The sequence below is a fragment of the Pyxicephalus adspersus genome, chromosome 8, assembly GCF_032062135.1.
Source record: "Pyxicephalus adspersus chromosome 8, UCB_Pads_2.0, whole genome shotgun sequence".
NCBI lineage: Eukaryota > Metazoa > Chordata > Amphibia > Anura > Pyxicephalidae > Pyxicephalus > Pyxicephalus adspersus.
In genome coordinates this window covers 63,940,144-63,965,930 of record NC_092865.1, presented here as the reverse complement: position 1 = coordinate 63,965,930, position 25,787 = coordinate 63,940,144, and the positions used below count along the sequence as shown (strand labels likewise).

The following is a 25,787-nucleotide window of genomic DNA, read 5'->3' as shown; positions in this document are numbered from 1 at the left end:
GTACAGATAATATGGATTCATAGTAACATTTGAAACTGAACTAAGGCCTACAATAAGAAATATTTTATACCTATGGGTAGCCCATGCTTCACCTAAACAGGAGAGCAATGTTTTTACACTAAATTCTAACTAAAATTGATTATAGGTAGTCCCTGGCTGAAGGACATCCTAGATAATGATGACTCAGATACAAACGGGGGCTTCCATGATCACTTCTGTGCAGGACTGAGACTTGATGGGTGGAAGGGGACGTTTGCAGGACTTGCAGATGAAATATTTTGAAAAACACAGCTGAGGTTGTGGGTGATCTTAAGAGCTGAGCTGATCTTTAACATCTCATGACAAGAAAGTCTTTTGCTGTTCTGCAACATCTTGTAACTTGTATGACCCAGACAAACTCTGCAGTTGTTTCCTTTTGTATATCAAAGCACAGCTTGCTCCAGAAGTTAATGAATGTCTAGGCTCCATAATATGTTTTTTTTTGCTTTGTAAGATAAACTTACAGTGAGGATTTTATACAGTAATTGAGACCATGCTGCCTAATATGTTGAGACAAACATCTGTCCTAATTGCATTTATTAAGATAATGTACCTGTTCCAACTTACATACAAATTCAACTTAGGAAGAAACCTACAGTCCCTATCTCGTATGTAACCTGGGGGCTACCTGTAAATCCTTTAGACCTTCAGCAATCAACATAGGTTTCTTTTAAGAAATACTTATACCTATTACAAGCCTAGATAATGCAAACTGCATAAACATGTAAAAAATGATTTATAAATTCAAAATAAAGAAAAGCTGCTAAAGCTATATTAAACTCCAAATATGCTGTACAAGTTGGGCTTGACCCTGCCTCCTCATACCTGCAAAAACTCCCTAGCAAGCAACAAAACTACCTCCAATAAGGAAGCTTAAAAAGCAGGCAAGCTTTTACAGAAAAATTGGAGATTTGCAATTTTATGTTTTGATATTTAGTGTTTAATAATGCCAACCACTGTTGTATTTTTGTATCATATGGCTTATTTTTAGTTGACTAAATGACAGGCCACTTTAAAATAAAAAAAAATTGTTTGGTGAGATGGTGCTTTTAACCTCCCTAGCGGTTCATTTCTTTCTGGTTTTATATGTCTAAAAGCAGTACATTGTTTTTCATGAAAATTTATTTTACAGTATATTATAATAGTATGAGTATAATAAAGTTTGAAACACAAAATCATGTAAAAACAATAAATTAAAAAATCTATATATTTAAAAAAAAATTAATTTTTTTTTTAAAAATACATATACTCATACTATTATATATACTGTAAAATGTTCTTGAAAACAATGTACTGCTTTTACACATAAAAATCCAATGTATAACATTCAATACAGTTATTTTGTATTGAATGCAATACAAATAGATTTTAAATTTCCCGCCCCGGCCGGGACGTACACACGTACCGACGTCACCGGGAACTCCCCCAGTGACTCATCGGATGCAGAAGCAGGAAGAAGAAAGAAGACGGAGATCGCGGTGCTGGACGGCGCGGGACCCCAGCGGATCAGGTAAGCGCTCTATTTACCAACCTTCCCTAGGTGTTCCAACCCCGAGAGTGACTCAGGGTTACCACTTGTAGCAACTTTTTTCTACCCCCGAGTCACTCGGGGTTACGGCTAGGGAGGTTAAAGCTATGGGTTCTGGAAGGTTTACACTTGCATGTATCTTTGTCCCTCACAATTGTGCTTGTTTCCTGGTTCAGTTCTACAAGAATTGCTATAGCTGGCGCCAGATGAATATGTTAGGTCAACAAAATTATTGCAAAATAGTGGACTGCTGACATACAAAAGTTAAAGCAAAAGACACCAAAACATACCTGAAGAGAAGGTATTGCTAGAGGTACAGATGGCATCGCCTTCAATGAGCTTTCTTTGAAACTCTCAGGTGTTGCCAGCTGGCCAGAAGTACCGGAGGATGCGGGAGTTATGGTGGTCTTGCTGATGGGCTGGGACTGTAATGAGTCAGTCTGAGGAGTCAGTTTTAACTTTTGTAGAAGATCCATGCCAGGATTAGATGAACTAGAGAAGCTGCTACTGCGGATTGGGAGTAAAGGTTGAATAAGAGGCTGGCCATGGGGGGTGCTAACAACGTCCAATATGGATTGGCTCATAAGAGGGGAGACTCTGCTTACATGTGCTATACTTGGTCCATGTGGAACAGATGTATTCCGGATTTCAGCTGATGAGCCAAGACTGGGACTAATACATACAGGTAATGTACTAATTTTTGAAGAGTCCACTGGACCTTTACAAATGATTGATGATGGAAGGCAAGTTGGTTGACTAAAATCGCTAGCACTACAATTAAAACTTCTCGACTCTGCTTTCACTACCACCGGCTGGATGCTCTTTGGCTGAAGCATAGCGTTGCGTTCACCTAAATCTAATAGGAAAGGCTCGCCAACTTCAAGATTAGTATAGGCAGTCACTGGTTGATCTTTTGGTACGGACGTTCCAAATAATTCTTCAACGGTCAGATGTTTTTGTACAGTTTGGAAAGCCTGAAAGATAAAAAATAATGAATTTTTGTGTATTCTTTTAAATGTTCATTAATGTTTTATGTTATATTACAGTGGTTTTGCTGACAGTTTCAAGGGCAGTATTGCTCCCAAACAAAATAAATGTTAAAGCAGACAAAAGAAACACTTTACCTATTGGTTTTCAGTTTCTAAAGCAAGGCAATACCTTTCAGGTTTTTTATGTTTGTGGAAGGAATACATACAACTAATGATTTAAAAGAAGCCACATGCAATGATGATAAACAATCTGAGATTCTAATCCAATTTACCAATTTGGATCCACATCCTTATTACTAGAATATCTAGAAAGGGGAATTACAGCTAATATATAAATAGTGCCTGTATGAAAAGGGGGCAGATGTTAAGAAATAGGATGGTGCTGATGGGAGTCAGATAGTGGTGGCACAATAACAGAGGCTGCTGCAGGATTTCATATGTGTTGCTAAAATAAAGCCCAATTCACTCCACCAAGCCTCAAAGAAGAACTATGTGAGAATGGGGAGTAAAGCGAAGAAGATCAAGTAGGTAAATTAGTGAGTCATGCTTCCTTTTAACAACTAAAGGAAGAATGCTAAAAAGGAGAGACCATAATTCAGCCTGCTAACCCATATTTGAGTAATCTATCTCTTGCATGGAATGCTGAAAACTGTAAAGAAGCATTTACTACTCTCTATGTACCCATTCGGAAGCAGCACAGATAACCACTTGCCGATGACGTATGTAGGCACTATTATGATTTTAGAACCAAACAGATGGTAAAATTATTTGTGTTCAGAAAAAGTGAGTACAAAAACAGTTTAATGGGCAAAGTATGCTTGCATGCTGCAATACATCATTTTCTTATCTCTGATTTCAACTAAGTGGGCCAATCGCTTGTGACACCCAAGGCAGAAAGAATAAGTTATCGGACTACATTCCCAATTTCCCTATATTACAGTAAGAACTATGCATCTTCATTAGGAGGCAAGGCTTGTAAGCACAGGGAGTAGATCCTCAGTCTGGAAACTGAAAGGCATGAGAGGTCCTACAGCTCTTGGGAAAAAAGGAACGGATGAATTAAGTTAAATTTCCAATTTCCTTATATTACAGTAGGAATTATTCATTAGGAGGCAAGGCTTGTAAGCACAGAGAGTAGATCCTCAGTCTGGAAACTGAATGGTGTGAGAGGTCCTGCAGCTCTTGGGAAAGAAGGAACGGTTTTAATGAAGTTACATCATTATATATTACATAAACCTATTACCTAACAATGAGGGTTACAGTTACATACACACAATTCCTAACTACATTTCACAAGATACAAGGATTTTGCAGCCATAGCAGCCTGCACAATATTAATAACTTTTAAATGTGTTACACTCTTCTCATCCAGTAGATGGCAGTATTACACAATATTACATTTGGGTAATTTTTCCCAAAATATCCCACCGGACAGCAGCTTAGTGATAGCAGAGAAAAAAAATCCCATGATATATACATTGTTCATCCTAATAAACGTTTCATCATATGCCAAACAAGAGCAAATACAAGCACATTCTTTTAACTTATCCATACAGATGGCCCCTGCTCGGATTCTCAGTGATCTGTACAAAAGCACAGTAATCGAACGGTGGCGAGCATATGGCAAGACCACACACAATTAGATAACAAGTACAGCTACACAACATGAAGTGCTGACCACTGACTGCTATAATTGCAGCTGTGTAATTTAACAAATCTGTTCCTCTAATGCAAAACTAGCAGGGAGAAGAAAAGGTGCATGAATTCACTGGCCAGATTCAGGTTTGTCACAATGTCCAATATCAGATGTGTCCCCTCTGCACCCAACATGTGATGGGACCTACTCGCTTTACTATAATGCAATGTTGCTGTATTAATTTGTCTTCATGGACTACAGGAGTCTACTGTAGAAAAACGAAGCATTTTTAGACTTTTTCCTGACCTGCTTAGGGCAATTTTGCACGGCTCACTTCATCCCTATTCATTCTCTATGGGCTACCCCTGAAAGAAGCCACATATAGTGTTTCCCTATAGCAATTCCCTTGCATGAGGAACAGATAAATGCCCCACAACCTCATTGCCAGTGCGAGCATAGGCTTATGAGTGTTGTATGCATTTTTCAAAACAGGCGTTGAAAAGCCAAGTATGAAAATTATTGTATAATAGAATTATAAATGCCTGCAAATATTTCATTTGTATGCAATGGAATCATTTATAAACGCTCCTATTAATTTCATTAGAAGCATTTATAGGCAGTTAGGAGCCTTTAGAAGCAGCTACAAAATGTAAAAAGCAGCAAGGAGTGATTTAACGCTCAAAAAACATGCAGCCCACAAACTGCTGCCAATTTTTCACATTTGCCAAGGTCAATTGGAGGGAAAGGGAGCAATGAACCTAACGGCATGTTTTTTCCTAAACTTTGCCACTGCAGTATCACCACGACCGCTTTGGCATTGTGTGAGAGTCACCTGTACACCGGAAAGATTTTTAATACCAAACAGGAAATTAAACAAACCTTGTTTTATTAATAAACATTATTTATATAGCGCCAACATATTACACAGCGCTGTACATTAAATAGGGGTTGCAAAAGACAGACAGATTCAGACAGTGACACAGGAGGAGGAGAGGACCCTGCCCCGAAGAGCTTACAATCCAGAAGGTGGGGGAAGTAATACACAATAGGATGGGATATATGTAGTGATGGGAAGTAGTGACGGTTTCACAAGACAGAAGAAGAAGGGTAGGCAAGTTTGAAAAGATTGGTTTTGAGAGCTCTTTTAAAATGAGCAGAAAGTAGGAGCAAGCGGAATAGGACGAGGAAGACCAGAGAATCAGGGCAGCTCAAGAAATAGAGATGGCAGCTCTTGTAAATGGGCAAAAAGAAAAAAAAACTGAATGTACATAAGGAAAATATGGGTAATACCACTCAATATTTTTTAACGTCGAAAGAAAAAATGATCTGGATATTAAGAAACCTGCTATATTCCAGTACTAGGGGAATCATAAACAACTGAAGGACAGGACATTTTAGCACTTAACCTGTTCTGTTATTTTGTCTTCCTAACCATATTTAATGTACAGTGCTGTGTATTATGTTGGTGCTATATAAATCCTGTTTATTAATATTAATAATGTTTGCATGCAGTTTTAAGTTTTGCCCTAACCTAATAATCACAGTAGTTTATATCTTCTGTTAAAGGTGAAAATGATAGCAGAACATGTTTTAGTCTACACGCAAAAGCAACATTTGGAGATGAATCAACTTAGTCTTCACTTGGCAGAGGCGGTTGAGGGTTCTCATGTGGATCGCAGTACTTGTTACACAAATTGATCAAACAGGTAAACCTTTTCTGACCCAAGCATTATTATTTATCATTAGCACTGTTATTTTGGGGCTTTGAAATCTGGGAGCAGTTATTGGTGGATTAGTGGTGGAACGCTACTTAATGTGGTTGATCAGAAATGGTAGAAAGGAGGCCAATGAGTGGTTTATCTACCACTGTGCTACACAATCTCAGACAGAAACCTCAGGAATGAGCTGAAAATAGTCTACAATGGCTGCTATTATTACCTAGTAACAAGAATACAAATAAAATGCTACCATTCATACTTTTCTTGAACTTTTGATGGCTTTTTTTTGATCATTATTATTATTTGTACCGTTTAGCCAAAGTACTGCACTTAAGTCACATAGACAAACAGAAAGGTTAATTTGTTCTATGTCTACCTTCGGAAGGGGTTTCTGATAAAAAAAAAAGATTCTCCATGGTCTGCACGCATCCTATTTTAGGAAGGTCTGTGTTTGTTTAGAAATGGTAGTATGTGACTAGTCACAATAAACAGGGAGATCTGCTATAGACAAAGGGAGAGCTGGTAATGTCACTGTGAAGAATTACACCCTATTCTCCTATTCTACCCAGAATTTGTTTTAAGCTGGGTGGGAAGAAGCTGTAGTTGGGTGGTGGCCCCTGTATCGTGACCCAACTTTTCAGTAACACCCCAAAAACAGCCAGAAGAAAAGTTATAGGAGGTCCGCCCAGCAAACGAGTCTGGGGAGAACACTTACCTGCAAAAGCCAGGATTTTAATGCGCAAAAGAAAAGGAATCCCTTCCATTTTATTGTGATGCCATGGTCACAGCCATAGACAGGAATACCTAGATCACGCCTACAGGTCAATAATATAATGCACAGAGTAATTGCATAGGATTGCTAACTCTTACTTTCACTGCTGTTTATAAAAGCAATTAATATTTGGCAATGTTTACATGTTCATACTATCAAATGCTTATTATAAAAATTAGACTAAAACATACCTTCTCCTGAGGAGCAGATGATCCATACTCTTGTAATTCCAAGCTGTCCGCCTTCGCTAGAGTAGAGTTCATCATTGTGCTTAAACTGGTACTATGGTCATTCCCTTGACCCTAAAGAAAGCAAAAAGAAAGGTCTATCAAAGTTCTATCAAAGTGTCATCAAATGCAGCTATTTGGCTCTGATATATTAGCACAACTACTATTGGTGTTTAAACAATCAGTCCATATATCTGTAAAGAGTACCAGTTAAACAGGCAAACTTGCTTGAAACAGTCTGGAAATCTACAGGGCTTAGGCAACATTTAAAGCTGAACTCTGGCCTGAATGGATCTTGTTAACTTTACTTTCTCTGTCCCTGCTGATCCATCTGTTGCTGGTATCATCCTTTTTGCATGGCAAGCCCCCACTGAACTTTATGCCTCACCAATGGTCTGTATAATGGCCAGCCACATTCAGCCTCTCTTTCCCTAGCAGCTGGACACCATACACAATTTGTCCTTCTATGTTGGCTATTTGTTGGGGGATTGTTTTATTGTACTGCATTCACATAAATATTTTCCCTGTGTTTGGATGTTGATTTTTCTTGACCATCAAGCCATGGCAATACAGACATTTTTCATATCCAAAAAACCCAAACAAAGAAGTAACCTTGTATAGGGAGGAATGCAAAGATCTGTATATTGGTGAGCCAAAAAAAACCCCAACAAACAGCATGCCCAACAAAGAGAAAATATGCAGGTCAGGACTCAAGTTTTCCTAGCGGCATTTCTTTTATAGTAAAGTGAGGTACACGTCTGAACATACAACCTTTAAAATATTTTGTCACCCAAACACACTGCAGTTTGCATATTTCAGCTATAACAACCACCTATGGAACCATGTGACTGCATGCATCAAAACAGGAGGGAGGGTTTACAACTCCCACCATAATCTATGGTGAGTGGATTTAATTAATTGGATTTCTGGTGCAGCTATACATATTGCCGTATGTTTCTAACAATAAAACTAAAGAAGCTTCCTAAATGAGCTATGGCTAGCTATCCTATCACTAAAAAATGACCCTTCATGAAAGTAAGGATACGCCAGTGGCCCTTTAAAGTATTGGCAACTATGCCAATGCACAGCGAATGCTGCACAGTTTAACAAGGGCATAGAAAAAGCCAGCTTCAAGATGGGAGCAGTAAGACACTTATCACATCTACATACTTTCATCCAGGTCTCAAAATCATATCCCGTTCACATACAGACAGCATTCAGCAAGCCCTTTGAGGATTAAACTGTATTTAGAAGTCTAGATTAAGTCAATCGGGCCCTTAATAAATCTCTCGGTGCCTTTGTGGACATGCCAGGCTGACACCGGGGCCAATCTTGCGTGGGCGGCTCATCAGGATTATTTTATGATCCATCTGGAACACAGCAGCTAAATAAGCAGTTCCCTTTGCTGGGATGTGGTTTAATTATTACAAGTAGATTGCAGTGTAAGAGCAGGCATAGGACTGAACTCAGAGCATGCATGAAGCCTGCCCAAAGGCAAAATTATTTGGCTTAAAATCTCACACTAATCGAAATAAAAAGCCGATAAATCTTGAGGCTTTCTCACCTGGAAAAGACATCAACCACCTCAATGAGGCCTCCTATTATCAGATACTATTATATTGCCAGTAAATTTACTAGTACTATTATATTGCTGATACCTTTGGGGAAAAAAGTTGCTTGCAAAATAAAACAAAACTCTAAAAAATGGGTAAAACAGTGTGTATGGTTTCATTTGATTTCATGTAGGGTCTTTATTACTGTTTTAAACACAGCCATGTAGCTGAGTGGTGTCCAAATTCAGTCTCTGATGTTCAGGTCCCACACACATTTTTATTATTTCTGTAACAGCTTTCTGTATGAAACACTTGGTCTGTTTGTGGTCAAGGACAACCCTAATATTCTTGGTGGCTATTCCACCAAGATATCACTGTCACAATAAACTCTCCAAATAAGTGAATGACAAAGAAATGGGCCAAACTTTTTCTAATTTTTCTACTAACACTAGCCAAAGCGTGGAGGAAAGATACCATTCCCATAGAACCACTTACCTCGAATCTGAATTGGATCATGGTAAACGATAAGCTCTCCAACACACTCAATCATACATTAGATAAATTTGACCAAATTTGGGAACTCTGGATAACATATAACTAAATAACACTGTCTATTAGAAGTTATCGAATAAAGAAGTGATAATGTGAAATTCTCCCTGCCCACCCCCCTTCCTAAATATCTCTAGTGTGTCCCTTAATTCTGCTATGTAGCCTCCCAGGTTTGAAAGAAGGTGGAAATAAATACGTGCTCACTATATGGGTGATACAGCACAAAAATATCTAGATAAATAGGCAGGAGGCTGTCTCCTATTACATTATTAGGATTTAGATAAAAATGATTTAATGTCATTATTTTTATTTATGCCCATTATGTTTTGTTATGTATTTCTTGTCCAACTGTACTTATTGTTAATTAATGACATGTCCGACAGAGGGCCATTTTTGTATTGCTTATTTGATTATGTCCTTTTTGAGTTTTCTTTATAAAATGTGAAACATTTAATAAAAGATTCAAACACAAATAAGTGAATGAGAAAACTAGCCCTCAAATGGTTTCCCCAAAGAAACACACGCAGAATTCACTAAGATTGGTGACAAAAGTAGCTCACACAAAAAACATCTTTCCCAGCAATGCAAGCCAGATATGTCACAATCCTGTCCAATCTACCAACAACTTAGTGCAGAACATGTCTGATTGGACACAGAATAAAGAGATTTGTTTAGGCAGCCCTTACATTATAAAGCTTTGGCAACATTTAGTTTAATGTGTATTAAGCCTTATTTTGTGTACACATGTATAAATGTATTTATTAAAAACACTGGTTGATACGCTTGGATTTGAGGACTGAACTCTTACAAGAACACCAACCTTTTCATAATCATTCTTAGCTTTGCTTAGCATCTCCAGGATATCTATGGATTGGGATCTGCACCCATTAACTGGACTTTTTCGATTTTTTGCCTTTTCAGTCTCCTGCAGTACCACTCTGTAAATACAAAGCACAGAATATTATTGAGATGGTTTAGTCAATGGTCATACTTCTCTATAAGTTTAACATTGATTACCACATTTTAAAATAATTACTGCAATTTGTATTATATATTTTACAAATCCTGACATGAAGATTTTTTTCTTCTGGTGGCGACTCATTAGCAGCCTTGCTTGAAAGGAGCTGAGTGAATAGATCAGACACAAGCAGGGTACATTGCTTTCATTCAGTATAAGCAGACTAATAAACTTGCACAGAGAGGAAACCAGTAAGGCCAAATCTCCTGCATTTATTTGGGCAAGTAAATATGTTTGCCCCATGTACATATACAACAATGTATAATGCCAAAGGCTTTAAAATCTTTGTGGCTCTCAGACCTATTTTACGGAAAGGCAATTTAAAGTGAACCTGCTTTCCAGACAACAAAATGCACCCGCTAATTACTTGTTTATGCAGAAAGAGAACTCTAAGGTCCTTTCTACCGTTCATGGGGTACAGGCCCCATCCTTCCAGGTCCTGTACCCACACAGAATCTCATGCACATAGTTCTAATGGATTGATGACAGCAACATGGCACCTGCAAACAAATTTGATATTTTAGTCTCCTAATGCTCAGTGGATGATTTGGGGGTCATAATACCTATTAAATGGTATCTAGCGTTAGGCTTGAAAATAAATTTGTGGAAAGTTACAGATCACAATTCTCCTATGTTAAAACTAAAGCCTCAATTAAATTTGCTTAAATATATATTCATGTATATTAAAACGTTGTTTAATGTCTTAAAGATGGTTTTCTTTTTAAAACTTTTTACAAGTTGAGCAAAAAATTCTCTTGCCAACAGCTTTGAAGGTAGGCAGGGATATTGTAGCAGAGATCTAATACGTCTTCTACAAAGTCAAACCTATAGCTCTGCAATCAACAAAGTTCATGATCACCAATGACTGGAGTACCAGTGCTCTGGGGCCATGTTGGACCTCTGCAAACAGATCAATGCTTCCACAAAAAAAGCAAGGCATCCATTCTGTATCGCTTACAAGGGGAATGAATTTTCTGAAGAAATCAAACTAACACTTTGTACACCTTTTGTTTTGATGCACCTAAAATGTATTTATAAAAATTAAACTGAAAATTCTACTGAGCTTTAAATACTTGTCCAGTCACTTTTAAAACTCATAAACCAGAAAGCAAAGCAAGAAAAAGATGTCATCGCCATTGCTGAAGTCTGCTGATTGGACAAAAAAGGGTCAGCAATGCTCTGATAAGTTATCAGCTTTACATACTAATGGGGGCCATGTTCCTCAGGGTATGAATACACAACACATATGAATGTTGCTGTGCAAGAAATAAAAATAGACTGTCAAAACAGATTTAAGCACTTAAACTACCCATATTTAAAATAAATTGAAAAGATATTCATAATACTGTTTATATCTGCAGGGAGGTCAGCTTTACTTCCTCCATATGAAGACAGATTAAAAACCTTACCCAATACTATCCCCAGCTGACCCCTTTAACGGATGTCCTGCTTCACCAGCTATACCTTTTTCAAGCCACAATGTGGCCACGACAATTCATTGCAAACTCATATTCATTTCCCTCCTGTAATCCTCTTTAATAAAAACCCTGTTAATCAACAAAACAAGCTTTGCATCTTCACAGTGGCAGCTGAGCTGGTCTGTCATGTCTGAAGTTGTGCACAGTACCGCTAAAGGCAATGCCATAGGATTCCATCCAAACGATTCTCGAACATGTCAGTCATACAAGTCACTTTTTCTGCAGGTCTCAAATTTGTTTCCAAAAGTTGTAGATTACACTTTGAATGGAAACTCAAGCTTTGACTTGATGTGGCAAAAGGATGAATCAAATTTGCTTGAAAAATATTAGCAATAAAAGTTATATAACAATACCTTTTCTGTAAAGGACAGGAAATTAGAACATCCACAAACTAAAGAAAAACACAAACACTAGCATGGGAAATTTGTTTTTCCTCAGAATAAGCTCTCAGCCTAAGGCAGTACTGTGTGATTTTTACCTTTCTATTTAGTACCACACCTGAATAATTGGGTGGCATAAAGGCTAAGGCTATGTACACAAGTCAGATGATTCTCGTTTGATTATCGCTTCAGGGCTGGTATTGGACAAGAACCTGGCGCGTGTACAATGGCCATCCAACGTCGTTCATGGATCCATCCTGGTGAAGGGCTTCAATACAAATGAAGGGGAGAGAGCAGAACGGCGCTGTAGGTAAAGCGCTCATTTATTCGTTTTTTGTCGTTGGAAAGTGTTGTGAAAGACATCCACAAAAGTCTAAGGTGTGTACACAGCCTAAGAGGTATCAGGAGGAAAAAAGATCTATTGCCACCATTTCTTTGGAGATAAAAGTCTGCCTTGGGTATTTTTTTATTTTTTTTACACATAGGGAAGCCTTAAAATAGCTTTCGGGTCTTCAGAGACCCCCTGCTATAATTACTATATTCGCAGCTTACAGTAGTACTATGTTAAGAAGCCTTTTTTTTATGTAAAAGTGATAGCCATCCTTTTACATGAATGGTAAAAATGTGATGATAGGTTTTCACTTTAAACTTACCTGGGAGGCACAAATTGCCCATTGCTCAAGCAAACAGCAGCAAGCTCTGAAGGAACCCTGCTTGAAAAACAATGCCATAAAGCAGAAGTCAGCAAAATTTTTTGGCCACTAGGCCATTTCAGGGGTAGGCAGTGGGTACTCTCTCTCGAGTCCTGCCCTAATGGCTCCGCCCCCACAAGGAACGCCCCCTGAAGGGAAATCCCTCTCCTCATGTTCCCTATTTACCCTGGCGGGGGAAGTGTTAACGCTGGGCGCAGTAAATAGAGAGGGAAGCCCCTACACGGAGGCTCAAGAGCCACATGCGGGTGCAGAGCTCTGGCAGTTTGTTCTGGTTCCGCCACAGGTTGCCGGCCGGCCAGGGGACCAGGGGGCGTTAGGCCAGAACTAACACCGGCTAGGCCGTATCTGGCCCAAAGGCTGGAGTTTGCCGAACCCCTGCCCTAAAGTATTTTCCAGTGACTTCCACCTTCCCACAAATATTTGTGTTTATTATTAAAGTTGTGTCAATAAATATTGCCATGTCTGCTCATCTGACCATTCTCCTGGGTTCATAGCCATAGCTATTATGAACACCAACATGGGAGTAACCAAGCAGAAAAGAAATGACGGCACAATGACTGAACTCAAGGTGTATAGACAATGAGAAAACTGATAAATTTGTCTTCCAAATTATCTAAATGCTTCTACCATCAGATTTTAATCTTTTGGAATTTACATTGATTTGGATGGTGCATACCCAACTTTACGATAATATTATCTCTATATAAGGCTTTCTGTTGTCAGGTTTAGAAATCTAACATTCTGCTTTTATGCTTAACAATTATATGTATAAATTTTAAATATTCTAACTTGTTAGGTAATATACTTTTAACAAAAAGACAGCCTGTGAAATTTTTATTTAATAACTGGTACCATTTTTAAGGTTTTGTCCATCTCTCGGCAATCGCAAGAACCTGGAATCTTGACTGAATAACAAATTAGAGTCATTTAATTTCACTGGCAGACTCCACATCCTGGGCAGCTGTCAGCTTCCGTAAGGAATTCTGTTCTGCAAAATTTTCAAAACAGAATACAGTGTACCTTCATAAGCAATATGTAAATGGTCATAGAAAAAACCAACAAGGTATACAGTAAGTCCCTGCAGCAATGACCTGTGGTGATTTCTAATTGTAACCTAGTAAAAGTCTGCATCGATATTCCACTATGCATTTCTCAGATATGAGAAACCCTTTTTTAATGTAATACATCTGAATTGTTGTTGACGTCTTTTGTACCAACCTTAAAATTAACTATCCAATTTATTATATGGGATCATACGTCCGCCTCAACAATAAAATTGCTGACAGGTGAAGTGAATATTATGGATTTTGTTTTTACAATTGCATGTTTTAAAAGGTGGGATATATTCATCAATGAACAGTTTTTAAAGGTGATGCGTTAGAAATCAGGAAAATGGAAAAAGGATCTGAGCAACAAGGGCCCAATTGGGATTACAAGACAGATTGGATCGGGTCATCTCTAAAAATGCCATGCCTTGTGGGCCATTTGTGGTATGAAGTGGTCAGTACCTACCAAAAGTAATCCTAACGTTGCCACTGGAGGCTCAATCGATGATGGGGTCATGGGCCCCCAAAGATGCACGGATTGGCTTGGGGGGCAATGACTAGTTAGCCTGGCCTGATTCCACAGAGCTGCAAAGTTGCTAAATAAAAATCATAATACTGCCCATGAGATAAAGCGTATTGTACCCAGTACATAAATTGCTGAATGTGGGGTTGTCTAGCCATAGACAATCCCATAAGAGTGCTCCTGTTGAAAGCATCTACAATGAGCATGTGAGCATCAGAAATGGACCATGAAGCAATGGAGGAAGTTGGTCTGGATCAGAGCTGCTTTAGTGGTCAAGGGGGTGTCTATACAAAATTTGACAGATGGTTTTAATGTGGTTAATCAGTGTTCCCATTACACCAATTCTCGAGACGCAAGAACTCGAGTTCAAAGTGGACACATTATAAAAACGTCTCCCGTTTATAGAATTTGACACAATATAATTCCAATATGACGTATTCTTTTTCTAAGCACATTCTGTTAATTGTGCCACAAAGTTAACGTTACAGCCCTCACATTAACAATAATAAAAATCAACACACACAACTATATATGAGTAATACGTATATGAAAATAATGTTGTTTTATAATCGGTGTAGAAGATGAGAAAGCAGAGAGGCTGTAATATTAGCTTCCTATAAAAAAAAGTGATATCCCCCCTGATTACTTGCATTGGGTATCAAAGATTTAGGTTTCACACTTGTATTTCATAGCTCCATACAGTACGATGGGCAGCTACAGGACATTCTGAATAGGGAATGCAGTATAGGCACAAGCATTAAAGATATGCATTTCTCTGCAAAGGATATGCAGTATTTATAGGGAGTATTTGAAAACAGTTTTGGAAGAATAGAGGATAGATGTATCATTAGAATATAAAACAAATATGATTTATTTTTATTTTACTGGCAATTTAAATTGTATGAATTAGTTTTACATATCCATTTCAGGTGGGAAGAGCATGTTTTTTTTTTTAATTCCAAAATGCATTACTGGATACTAACAAGCATTCAAGGTGATCTAATAAATCCAAAATTTAACAAATGGGATGCTTCCAAAATTTAAAACATATAAGCTCCTTATCAGCCTCAAACTACTTTAATCACTTGCATGAGATCCACTGATAAGTACAAGTGTTCAGGACAAACAAAAATTTTAAGAAGTGAGAATACATCAGTTTCTCTGAGAAACAGATTTTGCCCTACTTCACCATGTGTTAATTTTAAATTATAGATTGCTAGGTAGAAATAATTAATTAATGCCATTATTTATCTCTGTAACTTAAGCTAAAGAGGGGGATGAACGTTAATTGGATAGAACTGCAGGAGAGAGAGAAATCTGTTGCAAGTCATCTATCATACAGAAGTTAGAAGGGCCTTTAAAAGACAATGCACATGCTGCATAGCTAAGATTACCCTTCCAGATGATCAGAGTACCACAGAATGAGCAATGCAATTAAAATAACTAATTGAACTTCCTTACTGGGAGCATGAGCATCTGGCGATGCGTTTAGTAACTGCTGCACTTTCACAGTCACTAACAGCAATTGGTTTATTCTTGCTGATCTTTCCATAAAAAACTCCTGAATCCATTCTGTTTAATCTGAATTCAAGGCAATAGGTTAAAGGGGAACTACACTAAAAAATGCAAAAACACAACACACACACACTTACATTCAATCTTGCAGGGCAGTCCGATCCATCTGTGGGGGGGTCTCTTCCATCTGGTCCCGCGTCGTCCCGGCATTTGTCTCAGAGCCGGCGCTCCGGGCGTTGCCATCTTCTCCTCTTCTTTCTACGTCACCCGATCTCGGGCTTGGGTCGGGAGACGTAGGAAGAAGAAGTTGGGGAAAAAAACTTGCCAATCTCACTGCGCATGCCATATACAAATTTTTTTTACTTTGAACCAAAAGGCTCCTGGGGCATGCCTAGAAGGAGCACCCAAGAGCCTCCAGCATCCCGGGAGGCTTTGCTATCGAGAATTAGGGGGCTGTGCTGCACCTTTTTACCCTTAAAAAAAAAAAAAAATTACCTTACATAAAAGGGTTATCTATCTACCCTTTTATGTAAAGTAAAATTTATGAGTTTAGGTACGCTTTAATGAACAGCTGAAATATGTATGTTGGGGGGTCACTTTTTCCAGTCAAAGGATTTATATTTCTGTCTATTCAGTACTGATTTTGTATTGCCCTACCAAACAGCACAGTCGGGTCTACTGCAGGTAAAACGGAACTAAAGTTTATAAACCAAAAAGTGCAAGCAGCACTTCCAATTCTTTATAGCAGAGAAGACAGGTTCACGGACACAGAACTGAACATGAACAGCTCAGCTTATGATCCCGGCATAGCCAGGTCCTGGGAATAAAACTCCTGTGTGCATGTGCGAGAGTTACATCTTTTGGCCTGACCAATAGAGAAGAACAAAGATTCGAAACGAGAAAAAGAGAGAGTGAAATGGCCATGCCGTCCATTAAGAGAGCAGATAAAACAGGGGAAAGCAGGCATTTGACAGGACATTTTTAGAAAGTTTATCTGACCACTTAGTTTGCACTTTCAGGCAGGGTCCTCCATTCCTCTGTCATTGTTTGTATCTGTCTGCCATTTAATGTACAACGTTGCCTAATACGTTGCTGCTATAATTTATTATTAAGCGAGAAGAGGGGAGTTTATTTCTGATTTAAGCAATACTAACTAGCCATCAATCTGTTTTATCCTGTGACCTAACAGCGAAGGAGAAGTAGGAGTCTTATGAGCTCATTTCCCTCCTCATTATGCTCTTTCCCTTTGTCAGCAAGTTCACCATCAGTCTTTTAGTAAGCACACCTGATTGACTTTTAACACAAACCCATCTACCAATTCACCCTTTTAAGTCTGAACTAGTGGAGTTACAACAGGCTGCCAAATCAAGTTTAAGCACTTACAATAACAGAATTTAAATAAACAAAAAAAAAATTCAAAATATTTTTAATATTTGTGTTTTTAATATTTGCCGGGAGTTCAGTCCTAATAAATAGTACAGTCAAAACATTTTTTTTTTTTTTTTTTTTTTTTTTTAAACTTGAGTTAATGTCAAAACCTGTGGCTTTAAATGCCTCTCAGACCCAGCAGTGATATGACTATAGAATAGTTATTTCAGGATAATGAAAACTATGCACCAACAACTAAGCATACCTTTTAAGGAAGAATTCGGGAGATTCTTATCTTGAGGCATAGAAAGAATAACTGCAGTATTTTGCAATATGCTCTTATCCAAAGCAGCAGAAATAAAGTATTCTCATCTGCCCTGTAGTGTACTTCTGCCTCCTTTCCTTCCATCACCCATCAGCCCCCACCCTGACACCAGTACTAAATAAAACCTATACAGGTAGTCCCTGGGTTAAGGACATTCGACATATGGACGCCTCTTAGATACAAACCTGGCTTCCTGTGCAGGAGAAATATTTTGCTAAACACAGCTGAGGAAATCTTAGGGGGGTAATCTCTTTCTGGAACCTCTTGTAACTCTTTAATGACCAAGACAAACTCTGCAGTTGTTTCTTTTTGCATATCAAAGCACAACTTGCTCCCAGAAGTTAATGAATGTCTAGACTCCATAAGGATTTTGTTTGATTTTTTTTTTTTTGCTTTGTTTGTGAATAACTCAGTGTGGACTATATACAGTAACAGACACCATTCTGCCTAATATGTTTAGACAAACATCTGTCCTAATTGCATTTATTAAAATAATGTTCCTGTTCCAACTTACATACAAATTCAACTTACGAACAAACCTACAGTCCCTATGTTGTAGGTCCCCACCTGTAAGTATGAGTGCTGCCATTGCTGACTTCAATTTCTGTAAATGCTAGCTGCCTAGCTATTATGCAAAATTGGTGGCTCCAGTATTTTCTATGTGATTGATTTAGAAAATAATGCAGATCAGGAGTTTGGACTTCACTCTTCAATCTTTGAATGTTCATCTACACCCTCTTATACAGCTATCCTCTGACTTTGTTTATCTGTCAGTCCTATAGGATTAATGTACGACCAACTGGGTACAAGCAAAGGTATTTTCCTATGGGTGCCTCCCACTTGTCCCTTTTTCCAAAGAACTGAACTGTTCATTCTAGCATCAATCAAGAAAGTTTATTTCCAGAGACAGCATGCTAACATCTGTAGAAAGCCTTAATTATTGTAGCGTTATGGACTGGTGGGTCCCATGGTACTCCTATACCTGAAAGTGTATGACTCCCTTTAAGAAGATAAAAAAAGAAGCAGAGTCTACCCAATCAACTGTACTCCTTTTAAAATGGATAGTGCCTAGCTTAAAAAAAATAAAAGGCATTATGCCTTTAAAATGAGCAAAACAAAAAGACTGCCAAGTTTGCTTTTACATCATTAAAATAACAGTTTAGACATTACATGGAAATGCAGCAAGCCCACTCTGTTCCCCATCGCCTGACAAGTACTTTAAAGGCTTCTTTGGAGGTGAACCGGGTAAGATTCATCAATCATACTCACTGGGTCATCAGCTTTGCAATCCTCTGGCAGTCATTCTTGTCATAAAACCAGATACTGTAAATGGACACTAAAAGAGATAAAGACACATAAAAACATAAGATAAGAACTGCTATCATTCCTAATATGCATCTTCTCCAGTCACACAAGATAACCACAAACCACCCACAAGTTGTGCAATTTCAAATGTCAAACTTATGATTAAGAAGCAAAAACATTTGTTATGATTAGGGCTGGTTCACTCTGCAAGTGATTCCTGACATATACAACTGTATTAAAATGCTAGGATAATATAAACTCAATTTTACACAATGAGGCTAGTTTATATTATATGTTTGGAGGCGGCTGGCTTTAAAAAAAAAAAAAAAGAAAATATCTGGAAGCTGGCATTTTAGTGCTAGTTAGTGATTTTTTTTGGGTATCAATGGTCAGTGCCTGTCAACATTTGCTAAAAGTCTTGCTAAAAGAGTCATTGCGAATGGGCTATTACACTTAGAAAGCATGAAATACCCTGAAGACAGCTTTAAAAGTTAAACATTACCTATTAGCTATATATATATATATATATATATATATATATATATATATATATATATATATAAATGTAGGTATTATGTATATTATGAGCTGACTGATGTTCAGAGCTCTCCGATATGAAAGCCGGCTGCTGGAGAACAAGGTTGAATACTAACAGCACTAAAAAGGCACACGTACAACCTGTTTGTATTGGGGAACCCTTTCAGAGCACCCAGTTAGCCAAGTACTGATCCAAGTTTTGTTAGCGGCTCCAACAAGCAGATGTTTTGGTTTGCCTTATCCGTTGTCTTGCAGTTCAAAGCCTTCTTGCATTACAAACAACATTTGCTATCGTGCCAATTGAAAGTGCAGGGCTAACCTGTTCCCGTTTCTGGGTGTCCTTGTCACATGCATAATTTACTGCTGCCAATAGCAGATGTGCCAGTGTCCGCATACAACGCTCACACGGGCAGCTTTTTTTATTAACCCAATTAGCTAACCTTTCTTATGCAGGGCTACAAAGATATTTCACAAAGACTTGCCAGGGTGGTACAGAGAGCAATAGTACGAGGTAGCAAGTGAGACCAATTGGCTACTGATACTACTTGGAAAATCCTGCAACAGTGTTTAAATTAGTAAATACACTCAATTTAGGCTACATACACAGGGCTGATATTGGACGAGAATCTTTCTTGTGTACAGTGCTCGTCGTCCATCTTCCAAACAACCATCCTGCCGGATCCATGGACGATGGCTGACCGAACGATCGTAATGAAAGTGAAGGGAGAGAGCACAGCGGAGTGCTGCTCCATCGTTCTCCCCCCTTCCCTCTCCATAGAGCAGAACGGTGCTATATGCACAGTGCTCATCCATCACGCAGTCGTTTCTCTTTGAAAAGGATCGTGAAAGATTCTTTCCAATGATAATTATTGCACGCCTGATTTCACAAATTACTCTCTAGAAGAAATAGTTAGAATATTTGTACAAATAAAAGACAATTATTGCACGTGTGTGCTTAGTCTTACTTTTCTTTCTGAATAATCCTCACCTACTTGAAAACCAAGACCTTCACAGGGTTTTGGAAGTATAGTTTCCCATACCTGTGATGTGTAACTCCCCTTTTCTTCTGGTGGATGTGTTGCTGTGACACACCAATATTTTGTAAAGTGCCACTTTTTTTTTTTTTTTTGCATTCAAAAAACCACATGCAGCCTACAGCTGGGAACAGCTAATAAAAAGCAGGGGTTCCTAAATCAGACAGGCAGCATATGTGCCTGGGATGGATTGGTACACAACAGCAATCCTTGGATGAACACTTTATTTTTCATGTTCACTGTTGTATACCTTTCAATGGTTTAATAGCAATATATCAACACTTGAAAAGTTGGCAATATCTAAACCAGAACAGTTAATTACAAGCAGGGTAGTAAAAAAATGAAGCTGAGCAGTTTTTCAGCTGCTATTTGTCCAAGGGAAGATCCTTGATATAGAACATAAACAAAGAAAATACACTACAACTTATAATAAATCTTTTTTGTGTTAGGATGTCCCTGAGCTGTCTGTACTGAAAACTTCCAGCACTTTAACTAGTTCACCACTTCAGTCAGTCAGACCTAAGCAAGTTTCCAAAGTTTACAATGTAGTTTTAAACATATATTGGAAAAATGGTACAGTATATAAAGTACATTTCAGATATTTTAAAATGTGTGAATTAAATGTAAAAATGTATGCATATTTAATCTAAAAACAATGTTTGGATGCAATTAAATCCTCTGTCTGGGTATGGGGTAACCCTGCGCTTTCTTTGTAAATGTAATAATAATGATGCTAATGTAATGTTTGCATCTAAGATTAAACAGGGGCATCTGAGGCTACACAGGGTCACCATTGACACACAAATAATAAACAAAATGAATCATTTGTGTTACCTGCCTTCATTTTGTATATTTAGGTTTCCCAGCATGATGTCCTGTGTCATAGGCTTATATATACCTTTTGAGGACCACCCGCTAAACACAAAAAGTTGGTGCTTTTTGTCATGCGGTAATGCTTGAAGGAAGGAAGAAAAAAAAAAAAACATAATATTGGAAAGAATGGGTCCATTTTTCAAATCAAGCAGTTAGTTGGTAAATTTTAGTGATTGAAATTACGTTTACATAAATTTAAGGTTTTTTTTTATCATAATCAGTGTTGAACCCAGAAAATTTTCTGAGCTGGGTGGCAAGATTATAAATGGGTGGCAGCTGCTGTATTGTGACCCAACTCTTCAGTAACCACCCAAAACCAGCCGGGTGGTTACTGAAAAGTGCCCAGCGGTGCGCCCAGCTAAAAGGGCTGGGGAGAACACTGATAATTTAGGTGTATCACTACAAAAACAGACTAAGACATAGTATTGATTTAACAAATTACTCTCTAGAAAATTTAGTTAGAATATTTGTACAAATAAGCAACACTCGGTAAGAGGTAGCAAAACACACGACAAGCAGCACCTCTCCATAAATGCAGCATCAAAAACCTGGTTGTGGTAGAACTGAAGATGACTCAAAGTGATAACATAGAGCACGGCGAGATAAGAGATGCCAAAAGCTGACTAGCTAAGCCCAGAACTAGATCCCAAATCAGCATTTGTCTGCCAACATAAGAGGGCTCCTTCTGTGCAGCTGGCACGGAGTCATGTGGAAATTCCAGCAGAAGGATGCAATGTCAGACTTGACAGTAATATAACACACCGAGGTATCTGACAGAAGACAAGTTACTGAAAAACGTGCAGTGCTCTTCCTTTTCCCCTCTGTTACTCTGCAAATAGAGTTAATCGATTGTTTGACTCTCTGTATTCCTCTCTCCCTCCAAAAAAGAATTGCTAGCATGGAACAAAAAAAGCAGTGGGGAAAGGTTAGAACTTTTGTCCATTCCTAATGCTCTCTGGGGTCCATCTGGATAGATTTCCACTCATTTTCTGTCCATCTAACAAATTACCTAAATATGAACTGAGGGGTTTGTCTTTAGCAAGGCCTCTGACAGCAACAAAGGCCTAAACAAAGATTCTAATTGTTCCTGGTTTTATTTTTTATTGGAGTTAAACACTCCCCTATAGAACAATAGGGAACCAGACACTTGACAAAGGGAGTTCCATCAATTCGTGCTGACTAGTTACGGAGGGAAAAGGTGACAAGCCATTTGAAACTTGCTAGCAGAAGAAACATTTAAGTCAATCAATTTGTTCCTGCTGACAAATATATTTTCCTACAAAGTTCTATTATAAGTGAACCTAAAGCCTAAAGCCTTACCATAACTTTTTTTTTTATCAGTTCCAACTACAGGTTTTTACCTTAAGCTGCACAAAGATGTTAGAAAAGAGATGGGAATCTATCTGGATGTAAAAAGCTTGAGTTGTAGTATACACTTTTACCAACACTATGGGCCTGATTTACTAAAGCTCCAAAGCTGGAGAGGATACACTTATCAGTGAAGCTGGGTGATACAGTAAACGTGGAACGGGTCTGGTCCAGGACAGAGAAGATTTGCTAACCAATAGCAAATGACTTTATAAATACATTCCAGGTTTGTTGGATCACTGATAAAAGTGTATCCTCTCCAGCCTTGAAACTTTTTTAAATCAGGCCCAATATGGCATTATGGTATCTGACAAATACAAACAGATGGATACCTCAAACAGTGCAGACATTAGGAGCATCTGGACTGCATTAGGAAGTGATAAGAGGCAGGGTGAGGGCAACTCAGCCCACGACATCTGCAATATCATATCACCAATCTGAAGTGCTGATTGTGCTGACGTTACATAACCTGGCTCTGGGAAAGGCTGGTGTTCCAACAACAAGCTTAGCCAAAGTTCAGACATTTTAGGGAGTAGAAATTGGACCCATAAGGGAACAAACACAGTATTTTTTAAAAACATGACAGTATCTGTGACATATTTTATATATAAATAAAAGCCAACCCATAATGTGTATGCAGATGAACCTTACATGCTGCATACTTGAGCCGGCGAACCGACTTGGAGAAATGAATCCAGAAACAGCCAGGAGCCTAACATTTAACAAATTTGTGTCATAAAAGACAACTACCTGATGGTTGATACTGAATTTTAAGAAAACTACATACACAGAACTAAAGCTCCACTTTAGTTTTTTTTCCAATCAGGATTTTTTTGCAAAAAGGAATAGGTGATGCTCCTTCTGCAATAAAACATACTCACCCGCTTATTTCTTCTGCAACTGTGCATAGTAGTGCGAGCAGCTACCGACGACTACATGAACTCCAGCGCGCCAATGCAGGAGTTACAATACAAAAAAACAATATGGCGGTGGGGACAGTAAAGTATAAACAGGGTTCAGTTTAGCATTAAATACATACAAGGGTAATTCTTACCTGCCGAATTATTTGTACATTTCAATCCATCAGGTTCTGAAATTTACACAGCTGAGCCACAAGGCACAGCCAGGCAGATGACCCCACTTTCTCTAAAACTTTTTTTTTTTTTACTCTGTTGAACCAGTATTGTAAAGTCTTCTACCTATCACCTGACTGTAAAAGAAAACAGTAGACTGAAAGCCATCCGTCAGCCAACTTCACACTTCTTCCAATTGGAGTTCTGCTGTACTAGAAAGTGGCTAATACCAAAACCAATTCAGGTACTTTTTGCATTTACAAAATACAAAGATTATTGGAAGAATAGATTAATGGAAGAATACATATCTGTATACATCTGTATCTTCCATTAATCTAGGCACATATGAAATGCAAATTATATTTGAAATCATATTTTAGAATGATTAAAGCCCCTATTGCAATTTTTTTTTTCCCTGCCAATGTAAAAAATTTCCATTTCTTCCGGTCCTGGAAACATAACAGGAAATGAGAGGCAATCCCTCCTTAGTTGTCATCAATGAAAAATGTGTCCTTGCCTTCTGTTCTAGTGGCAATCATTATATATTTTCTCAATGTCTTGGTGAGAAGGGGTACCAGGACAAATGTTATGCACGAACCCAAACCCCAAAAATGTGTTAATTATAAAAAGGAAAATCATAAAACAAAAACATTGGGCTTCAGATGTATCAACAAGAAACAAATGTTAAAAAAAAAAATTGTACCTTTCGTCAGATTTCCTAAAGCTAAACACTGATCTTCATGTTCTGTTTTTCTCCTAAGCAGCTGCCAAATATCCATCTCGCTGGCTGGGTACTGACAAGAATTTAATTAGGACATGAATGGAGGAAATATAGCAAAACACTATTTGCTTGAGAGGCCTGAAAACCCATTTCAGGTTGTAAAAAAAGTTATGTTTCAGGAGATTAAAACTATGGGCAACATAATAAAGGACAAACATATTGCAGCCTGCATTTAACACCAATTACAGGTGAGCCCTTCCTGTAACAACACTAGTTACCTGTGGATCCTGCTAGATGTATTCATTTCACACTTCCTGCAACAGAAGAAATGTCCAGCAAAATGCCAGTGACAGGGTTTGGGACAAACCTAAAGGGATACTGAGAGCAGTCATGTTTTATTCCTATGGAGTACACCTTTGTATCTAAAAGAAAACTAAAACTGCTTCTGTAACTGCCAAAAAGTAGTAGTTGGAGTTTTGCTTTGTTTGTCTTTTACTTAAAAGTCATCTAATCCACCCACAAATTAAAAAAATATATTTTAGCTCAACAGTCTTGTACAGGCTTCTGACGTCAAAGGATTGTAGCTGGAAAAAATTCTTTGGGATTGTTTCCGGAGACAAATGAACGAACGAGTGATGTACACAAAGAGCTTTTCTGTTCTATGGAGAAAAGAGAGGGGCAGAGGAGAGACCAGCACCCTGGAATGCACTCCTCTATAGGAGCGAACAGCTGTGGTTCCTGATCAGTCGTTTATTATTCCGATGTGGCAAGTTGATAGACGGCATGGATCCCTGAGCTGAACATGACCGTTCGTCTTGGGCAACTATTACCTGATGTGATGTTTCTTGTTAAGGCATTTGTTCCTTTTTTATTTAATTTAAACCAGTGACAATTCTTGTCCCAGGATTCTATAGAGGTGCAGTGTTATCACCCTAAACAGCTTTCCTGGTTTGGACTACACCTTTTCCTCTCCTAAATAGCTAAAGAGGTAAATAACAATATAATATTATAGATAATATAACATTTTAATTCAGGACAAGATTTTTAACAGGTTGAATGGATATTTGTTATGCCTCAAAAGGAAAACTAGAGCTGCCAACACATTCAAGTCAGATAATGTGAACTACATTAAATGTTTTTTGTTGGGTTTATAAAGTATATTAGTGACCGGCTGCATCATTTCTCCTTGTCTTCCTTTGTTAATTTTACAAAATGCTTTTGATTAGTTCAAAAGTAGCACCTTAATGGTCTCTCTTTGGGAATAATGTGGCCACTTACCCCATCACTTCCTGTGGTGCCCACAAAAAAGTGCATTAGTGGCATGTCACTTTGCCGCTGCCTATTTAATCTTCATATCCCAAACTCTTGTTCCAGCAGGGCAGGAGATTTGTCTGAAGGCTGGCAGGGAATTTTTTTTTCTTTGCAAGTTCATGGTAAGGAAGCATCATTGGTCTGAACCAAGGTACCTCCCCTAACATAGAATCACAAATCTGTGCTTT

General features: G+C 38.2%; 1 protein-coding gene across 1 annotated transcript in view; it reads right to left on the bottom strand.

Annotated features, from left to right (window-relative positions):
• DCP1A (decapping mRNA 1A) overlaps positions 1-25,787 on the bottom strand; it is a 46,560-nt gene that overhangs the window by 7,696 nt on the left and 13,077 nt on the right. Inside the window, exons 4-7 of the mRNA XM_072420946.1 lie at positions 18,647-18,713; positions 9,832-9,949; positions 6,874-6,984; positions 1,858-2,541 (exon numbers count right to left, since the gene is read on the bottom strand). Coding sequence (XP_072277047.1) covers positions 1,858-2,541; positions 6,874-6,984; positions 9,832-9,949; positions 18,647-18,713 — 980 coding nt within the window. The remainder of the gene's footprint in view (positions 1-1,857; positions 2,542-6,873; positions 6,985-9,831; positions 9,950-18,646; positions 18,714-25,787) is intronic.